A 9259-nucleotide genomic window follows, 5' to 3' on the forward strand; every position below is an offset into this window, starting at 1 on the left:
CAGCTCCGCATCCAGTTGTATGCTTGTGTTTGCGGCAGTTTTTAACTTTTCAAAACAGACTCCTGGATGTTAAAGGTATAAAAGATGCTTTGTCCACATTTGAGCAAAAACCACCTGAGACTTGGTATGAAGACCTTTACGGGATTGTTGTCACATGATGTCAGAACACACGTCTTTAAGATCCACTTCTCTCCCTAAATAGGTCATTGGAGACAAGCACTCGGCGCAATATACATTGGTTAATAAGGTTACTTGGGTGCGGGTTACAATGTGTGCAACAATGTCATAAAGCAAAGTTTCCCTTTTGTTGACCTCTGCCGTTTATTGTTACAGTGGTGCCCATTTGACGAACGACAAAAATGTGAAATGGGGAGACAATAAAAAAATATAAAATAGCATACAGACAAATGCAAATCAAATATTTTTAGCATTTATGATCCGTTTAATTAAAATCATACTTTAAAAAAAACAAACTATTTTTTGCACATTTCTACATAAAGCCACTAGGGGTCAGGCTCGTAAAGCTTTCGCATGAAGAAAAACATTTTCTGACTTGCGTCGCCCCCTTGTGTTAACTTTACTCAACCAACTGGTATTACCACTATTACTCTGGCCGCCTGTGTTGAATGCAAACAGACGGGCCATAAAGTACCTTTTTCTGCTGGTACACACGGTTAGCTCCTCGCCAGCAATGTAGTCAGTGTTATTTCAATGTAAAGGTTGTGTCACACAGTCTGCTTGATTTCTATTGTGGTTAATGCTTGCTAATATTCTGCTGCCAACAGAGCCAAGGTCGTGGGCATGACAACTGAAAAGAAATAATGGAAACAGGATGCAAAAAAAATAAATAAAAAAATAGGTACACATTGTCTTCACGTTACAATCCTCAAGTGGTGTCAAGTGGAGGGCAACTGCAGTGAAAATAAATGAAAATACCTGAATGACATTTAAGTGCAAAGTTTTTAAATACACTCGGAATCACCAGTTAAATAAACCCAATACAGTCCTATAATACCGGGGACAGTTCATGACAGACGTGTTTTTCCTTTGTTTCTATTTTCAATCTAGTATGCCATGATATGTCTGCAGTTGGAGGAGAACTGTGAGCATAGAAAGAGAATTTGGCGGATGCAAAACAGAGACAGAAAAACAACGGAGAGATGAAAATGATGGAAAAACACAAGAGGGACGACAAGAAGCAGTTTTATCTTTTCTTTTTTTAATGTTCCCTTTTTAACATCCATTACTTCCTGGTTTGTAGGTTTGAATATATTGAAATGTTTTTTGTTTGTTTGTTTGTTTGTTTGTTTTAATTTTTTGAGCGTCATCTTCAAGTTGTGACTTGTGCATTTGCTGTTATTTAATTTTACTCAAACATGCTGTGTGTGGAATAACTTTCTTTCTTCTTCCTCACTTGACATGAACACACTCGGCCGATTTCTATGCTATAAAAATTGTCATATACTCAGATTGGCTATCAGATCTGAGTCAATCAATAAAACAGATAAAATAAATATCTGTCTGGACAGGTAAATAGATGGAGGGCGGAAACTGATACGTGTTCTGCGTATGTGTGTGTGTGGAGAGGGAGGGAGGGTGAGAAAGTGTGCGTGTGTGTGTGAGAGAGAGAGAGAGAGAGAGAGAGAGAGAGAGAGAGAGAGAGAGCGCCACCACCGCCGCTGCTGCTGCTGTTGTGACAGAAAACTAACCGTCGTCACGCAAACCCGCTCCGCTGCTGCTGCTGCTGCTGCTGCTGCTGCTCGATCCGACCGACCGACAGACAGACTGAGCGACAAAGCGACCGACCTGCGCCGGTGTTCCCGGTTTCCTGGTCGTCGACGTCGCTGCTCCGTCGGCTCTGGACACCGCCGAGCGGCGGGACTCTCCTGGACCTGGCTGGCGACGGCGGTGGATGGAAGAAGTTGGAAAGAAAGTAAGTGAAGTGAGAGAGAGAGAGTGAGAGAGTGAGAGAGTGAGACTTCTGGAATATTGGTAGGTTTCTGTCTGGGCAACACGTGTAGTTGGTGTGTACTCCCACACAGGTGACACACATACACACACACAGTCCTCACATGAACATAATAGTGAACAAGTCGCTGCTGCTTTCACCGCGAGCACCTGCTCGCCTGCCCGCCCGCCTGCCTGCCTGCCTCGGTGTACTGAAGCCAGAGTAGACTGGACTGGACTGGACTGGGTGTTGGGACTCAGTCTAGCTGAGGAGAAAGTGCATGGACAGCAGCAGACACACAATGGACGGAGACGGTGAGTGAGGTGCATGCTCGCCTCTTTGTGTCTGTCTCGCACCCCCCCCCCCATTGTCAAGGCTCGCAGGCAGTAACTGAAGAGCGTAAGATGAGCCCCATGGCTGAGCAGGTCTGAGCCACCTCACCTACCACCAACCACCCAAGAGTTGCTCTGTTTGTTTTGACTGCCATTTTCCAACCTCGTGTTAAAGGCCCCGTGTGGAAGATTTAAGAGCTTTAAGTAGTGGCAACGTTAATTCCTGTTTCCTGCGTATATTCCAGCAGGGATGTCAGAGTAAAATCACAAATCCCTGAGCAGATCCAAAGTTCTGGACTCGGGTGGTTTGTAATACGGCTGCCACTCGTGATAAGTGCGTTTTTATTAGCAAATGAAAGTGCAACAGTTGTTTTTTTGAGATGGTTTGCTAGTTATTCATTGAGTTGTTTTATAGGAATATCTCAAACCAACAGGCCACGCTCAGATGTTTCACTCTTGAACTTTGAAATGCTCACAGGTCCATTTTGTTTCCGCTCTCTTCCATTGCGCTGCGTTTTGACACAGTTTCTGCCTCCTTCTTTTTCTCTCCGCACCTCAGAAGCTTGAGAGGTGAATGGCGCGATCAGAGCTGGAATGCAACAGGATTATCATCTGACCTCAAGTCCGAGGAGGCAAAGAAACCCGACTACTACTAGATCACACGTTTTCTAACCGCCCACCCCACCTCCACCCCCCACCCCCTCGGCGCTGCACTACAATGCCTCTGCGCTTATAATGTCTACGCTGAAGCACGTCCTTCTGCAGGAGAAGGACCAGGATGTGGAGAGGAAGCTGGACTGGAGCTACATCGAATGGGCCGAGAACGAGATGGGCACGGCAGGCGTGGCCGACGCCGAGACTCAGACGGAGCCGCGGGCCGCCGTGGAGGACCGGCAGTGTCAGACCAGCAGCCCGGTCATCATGCACATGGACCTGACGCGCTCGCACTCTAAGCTGAGGCCCCCGTCCCTGGCGGACGGCGAAGTCCTGATGGCGCCGTTCTTCCAGTTTGACCGGCAGGCGCCGGGCCGGATCTCCACCTCTCCCACGCTGAGGAGGATGAGGAGCACCAGGCGACCTCTGCCGGATACCTGGGACCCCGTGGGGCCCCTGTCCCCGGTGCACAGGGTCAAGTCTCCTCTGGCGGCGTGCGGGCCCCTCCCCGACAGAGAGAGCTGTCAGGATTACCGGCCCGTTTCATCCTGCGAGCGACAAAGAACCAGATCTCATAGATCAAAGACCTTCGACAATGGGGTCACCTCCACGAAACCCGAGTGCCTGAGCGCCCGCCCGGCTCACGCTACTCACTTTGGCTTTCCTGACGGTGAGATGCAGGTGAGCTTTCGTCAGTTTCACTCTTTCACTTTGGTTTTGTCGCAGCTCCCTTCCCCTCTCTGCGCTGTGGGACCTCAGTCTATAAATTAAATGACCACACATTCCTGCCTGGGCGGAAAAAAACCTTCATCTCTCCCTCCTTCCTCCTCCCTGCCTCCTGCGGTGGTCACTCACAATGCGCGCTTTTGACAGCAAATGAATCAGCAGTTACATGCACTGACAGCTCCGGCCAAGCCCGGTGGCTGCAGGGCCCTGGGAAGTGCTCTCCTCGGGGGCCCCCATTCACCGCAGTCAGCAGTCACCCAATAATGGAGGGGTCAGTGAGCGATGGGGAAAGATAATGGGGGAGATCCATTCATCGGCCCGCCGCATTCAAGCCAGCGCGTTCTCAATGGAGTCCCGACGTTCCCCTCCGATAGCCCAGGCTTTTAAATCCAAGCCAGCGCTCACAGCGCTGATTTAGGTTTAAGTGTCTTTGAAAGTGATCTAGCAGCAGGAGGAGGAGGAGGAGGAGGAGAAGCAGCAGGAGGAGGAGGAGCAGCAGGAGGAGGAGGAGGAGGAGGAGGAGGAGAAGCAGGAGGAGGTCTTTTGCAGCCTGTGTTTTATTGCCGGCGGCGCCGCAATGGAGCGCTAATACAGCTTGTAAACATCATAACAGGCTAACAGGAGGGTGGGGCCAGGGGGGGGACAAGATATAGTCTGGTGGTGCGTTCAGGTCAACGAGACCTCATGCTGCTCTAGTGCCTCTGTCACACCCAACAGGGCTCCAACCCATTAAATGTTATGAATTTCACACAGACAGTTTGTTGTCAGTGCGGCTGCAGAGATAAAGGCCTTTGCACTTGCAGAGTGACGATTTGCCATTGTGTTAAATATCATGTCCGTCTTATTTTCTTGACAGCCATTGTATGTAAACAGGTTGGCTTTTTCTATACCCGCTGTTTGATTTGTTATTTTCCATCTTTCTGCAGGACAAAGAGCATCTTAAGAACAGGCGAGTACACCTTTGAGATCTTTGAATAGTTTTCCAGCCAAAAACACTTCACTTCTTCCGTACGTGTCAGAACCTGTTTGCCTGCCAAAGGTGTTGTTAAAAAAAAACACACAAAGGTGAAATGGACTGTGTGGCTCATGTATTTGTTATTCCGCCTGTAATGATTATCCACGTTTTCCCTCTTAGGATGAATCACCAAATGATTCACGGGATAATTAAATGATTCAATCGCTTGATCCAACTTTGGTGAAAAAGTCGCCACGGAGCCCCGGTGGAAGGAAGGACGACCGGAACCTTCTAGGATTCAAAAATGCCCCATTGTTCGCTCGTTGTCGCTCGTTGTCGCTCGTTGTCGCTCATTGTCGCTCATTGTCGCTCACGTCTTTGTCAATGGAGCGTTCGCTCGCCGCGTCAAGTTTTGAGAGTCCCATGGTTAAGTGCGGGCTACACTAACCCTCATTAAGGCTGTTTTATCCCACTGCCACCCGTCTTAATGGGGCTGGCGGGGCTGTTCCCCTCACTGGATAATTAGGCAGCTATTGTCCCTGTAATTACACCCCGGCACTGTGCCTCTCGCACACGGCCACATGGGCCCTGAAGCCACCGGTTGGGGACACTTTTTTTGTTTGGGAGCATCATTATTTCTGCCGGCGGCCCAAGGAACAAAACAGCCATTTTCACCAGTGCTTGCCAGTGCGGCCGACACAGAGGGAGCTTTCTGAGCGGAGCCCACAAAAGCAACAGGCTGCTTATTGTGGGGGGGGGGGGGGGGATGCCGTGGAATGAAGCGCTGGGAGGCACTGACCCGCTTTACCGGAGCAATGGTGCCTTTCTTAGCGTCCCATTAAGCCGCAGAGGGAGATAATGATGACCAGTGGCAACCAGGTGCCGCTATCTGTTTTTCTGCCGGCCGATTCAGCGCTGGCCCGGCCCTGTACGTTAATGCCGAGCGGGTGGTATCAGTTTACCGGGAAGAACGCGAGGCTTTGTCTGCCAGGGCAGCGAACACTCTGTCCCTGTTTGTCTCTTTCTTAAAAGTTTAACAAGAGTGTCCTGGAGGTGGAAGACGAACCAACCCGTTCACCTGCTGAGGAACCCATCATCCCAGAAATGTACAAGTCCGCCCCGCAGCTACAGCGCGGCTGACATGCACGTCTGCGGCAGTCTGGTTTCACACCCCCAACCCTCCTCCAACCCACCGCGTGAAATGTTGCAGCAGCAAGCAGCAACCAGAAATGCAGCTGGTGTTTTATGGGGATGTCAAGACCTGGGAGGAGGAAGAAGAACAACAACTCCCAGTTTGTAGTTTTGCACGCAGCGGCGGCGCAGCGCTTCTCGTTTCCTGCACTTCCCTTCCCGTCTGTTGTGTAGTTGTCACGAACGCCGGGCGACGGTTTCATCTGTAAAGCATCACTCTTCCTCAAAGAGTGATTATCTCCCAATAATCAGAGCCAGGTGTCGGCACTCTGTACTTTGAATTGCTTTAAACTCCCAGAGCAACTGGCAGCAGCAGCTGCTGCTGACATTCCATCTGCATCACTGCCAGTCACAACTTTCTGTTTTGTGGTTATGTTTCACCAACATGCTTCAAATCAGATGGTATTGGGCTTCTTCTCTGAGGGCACCTGACTAACGACCAGATCAGGGATGGGCAAACTACGGCCCGGGGACCATATGCAGCCCGTTAAGCTTTTTAATCCGGGCCTGCAGAACTTGAATAAATTATATTGATAGTAAATAAGTCATAAAAAAATAATTTTTCATCCATTTTTTAGTGTTTAAAGAGTGACTTCAGAGCTGGCTAAACACCATGGGCCTTCAAAGACACTGATTTTGTTGCAACATGACGCTTTGTCACCTTTTCACTTCTCAAAGGCACCTGGAAGGTTGAGTGAAGTGGTAGATGGACGGCGAGGTGACACAGGTCACTCTTCAGCTGTCGAGGAGAGTGAACCTCAGCCGCGGCCAAACCAGACCGTCTGGTTGCTCCGCTGCCATTTAGCCGCGTCAAACAAGCGCAGGCCTCTTGTTGGCGCTGGCCGAGGTCGGCTAGTGATTGTTTGCCTTGCACACAGTCACCAATCAAGTTTTTATTGTATAGCAATCCCTTTGTTGTGGCCACGCCCTGTCGGGATATTCCACCTGCGTGCGCCTTCGCACCGTTCCCATGGCCAAAATCATAACTGCCAGTTTGGAAAATCAAAGCTGAGAGATCACACCTGCAAGTCCCTGGAGCCCAACGGCGAGAATAATAATTAGAAACACTTTGGAGGGCCGGTCTGAGTTCAACCCCAGGCTCAGAAGGCGGGTCTGGATTTCCCAAAGTCTCTGTTTGTCACTGTGAAAATAAAAGAGCAGGAAGATTAGAACCGGCGCACAATGACAGCTCACGGCTCCAACGTGGCGATCCATTAAGTCGTTTATCCAGCAGGATTTCTGCGTCCACCCTAATCAGCAATTTGCTGGCCAAAGTGCACACATTTTGCTGGAATTTCAAGCACGCAAAGATGACAGAAGGAATTCTCTTATTTCCTGTAGGCTGGTTGCAGCTCTGCTGTCTTTGCGCCGTATCGTGGTTACAATAGCGCAACAGGTGGCCACGGGAGCAGCGACTCTCGCGTGTCGTGCGGCCGTCTCAGTCCTGCGAAGCCTCGTCATGCAGGCGGTCGACTGAAAGAAGAAAGAGATTCATGTGTGTACTCTCCCCGCAGGCTGCAGGAGAGGAGACGCAGCTCGGTGGTGGTCAGCCTGCCAGGAATGGACGTTTCGCCAGGAGACCTGTTTGTGTCCAACGGGGCAGCCGACATGTTAAATGGTACAAAGTGCAGCAAAGAACATTAAAGTTGTAATTTCTCAATTTGGTGAGACGGCTTCTCGTAATCCCAGCAGAGTGGCGCCACTCCTGCTTACAGCTGCATGTTCAGCATTTCAGCACCACTCAGTGTCTTACACAATACAATTACAATACAATACAATTTTTTTTTTTTATTTTAAGATATCATTGGGTGCAACTTACCATCTACATAAAGTTGTCTTTCAACAAAAGAAAATCTCTTATCTGAAGCCACATGCAGATTGAAGCAGATATTCAGATTTTGACGTCTGGATGAAAGTGCGACTACAAATCACACATTTCCACCAGAACTCATTGAAACGCAGCTTTTCATTTCAAGCCGACATTTGCACCCAAAGCGAATTAAAATGAAGACACTCAATTGCTTGCCTTGATTTCTTTTTTTTTTTTTGAGTCTTTACTTTATATTTGCTGTTCTTGCAGACACTAAGAAGTCAAAGTGGCCGTTTTCTAGGCGCAGCACGGTAGGTGTTTTTCTGTGTCTCTGCTGCAGGCCTGGTGGGCGCCAGCCTCTGGTTTGTTTTGATGTGCTTTGTTTTAGCCGTGGGCATTTGGTCGGGACATTGTTCTCTGACCCACTTCTCAAAGCAGATTATTATGGTTCCTCTTATCGCTTTTGGGCCTTTTGTAATTGTTCACAACACTTGCAAAGCAGAACTGTAGCCAAACTCATTTACTTTAGTTTTTTTTAATTGCTGTCATTATTTCGGAGAAAAATTTGACCTAATTAAAAAATAAAAGTGTCTACACAAAGTATGAGCTACGCGCATCCTTAACAATGCCTCATGAGAGTTGCCTCCTCTTTCACCTTCAGACTAAAGGGAAGGCCCAGACGAGCACAGCGTCAGACATTGAAAAATATCTCTTGAAAACACAGATCCAGGACTGGAGAAACTTCGACCTTCAGAGGTACAAGGTGAGAAAACCAAAAGCTGCGTCTGCTTCAGGAACCCTTCAAGCGCCACACGGTGTTTTTTCTCTGAAGGCTGTTTGCTCTGTCTCTGTGTTGACTTATCCAAGCAAACGCTGCGTCTTTGATCGTCTGACAGATTCAGATTTCCAATTCAAATAGACCTGAGCGTGACGGAGTTGACTGAAGACTAACAGAGAGGCACACGCACACACATGTTGTGTTTAAGTGACACAAATTGTGCAAGAACCTGAATTTCTAGACCGTTAGTCATCAGGTCTGACTGCAAACACTGAGTGAACACTAAGTGAGTCTGCACAGCGGTTCTGACTTAAACACAGAAAGCATGTCACATACAGCACGGCATGTTATTATATAGTCGCTCATCTTCTCGGCCCGTGATTCAGCCTGATGACCGTGTGATGATGTGAGCCCCTAATATTTTTCCTTGCAGGATTTTTCTCTGTCAGACTTCCTGCAGGACCAGTCGGTCCAGCTCAGCGCCGCCGCTGACCCTCGCACCCTCAGGAGACAAGAGGCCATCTGGGAGCTCTTCACCAGCGAGTGCGTCTACTTCCTGGATCAGCTCATGGTCCTCAAAGAGGTGATTGTCTCCAGGAAGCCTCATAATGCAAATATTCACCCTGCACGCCAGCGTCACCAAGGCCCGGGAATAGAATCCCGAGCCTGCAGGGAAGTCGCCACCTGTTGCTTTGTGTTTGTGTTTCTCGCTGGGATTCACAGCAGCGCCGCTAGAAATCCGACGCCGTCACAACGCGGCGTGTATCCCCCATTTCCCCCATTTGCCCCCTTTCTCTTTCTGACTTTCTGCCTCCTCTGCTGCTTCCTTCCCAGGTGTTTTCAACCACGCTGTCCAACCTGCAGG

The 9259-nt window shown here is 49.0% G+C and overlaps 1 protein-coding gene across 1 annotated transcript in view; it reads left to right on the plus strand.

Annotated features, from left to right (window-relative positions):
- Positions 1-1655: 1655 nt before the first annotated feature.
- The window catches only part of plekhg7 (pleckstrin homology domain containing, family G (with RhoGef domain) member 7), a 13811-nt gene continuing 6207 nt past the window's right edge, over positions 1656-9259 (plus strand). The window contains exons 1-8 of the mRNA XM_076014736.1: positions 1656-1937; positions 2840-3615; positions 4587-4609; positions 7321-7424; positions 7887-7927; positions 8278-8379; positions 8828-8977; positions 9229-9259. The exon at positions 9229-9259 is cut by the window's right edge and continues 65 nt beyond it. Coding sequence (XP_075870851.1) covers positions 3016-3615; positions 4587-4609; positions 7321-7424; positions 7887-7927; positions 8278-8379; positions 8828-8977; positions 9229-9259 — 1051 coding nt within the window. The 5' untranslated portion in view covers positions 1656-1937; positions 2840-3015. The remainder of the gene's footprint in view (positions 1938-2839; positions 3616-4586; positions 4610-7320; positions 7425-7886; positions 7928-8277; positions 8380-8827; positions 8978-9228) is intronic.

Source organism: Nelusetta ayraudi, unplaced genomic scaffold, assembly GCF_046127955.1.
Source record: "Nelusetta ayraudi isolate G7.1 ecotype Tasmania unplaced genomic scaffold, CSIRO-AGI_Nayr_v1 ptg000173l, whole genome shotgun sequence".
In the NCBI taxonomy this organism is placed as follows: domain Eukaryota; kingdom Metazoa; phylum Chordata; class Actinopteri; order Tetraodontiformes; family Monacanthidae; genus Nelusetta; species Nelusetta ayraudi.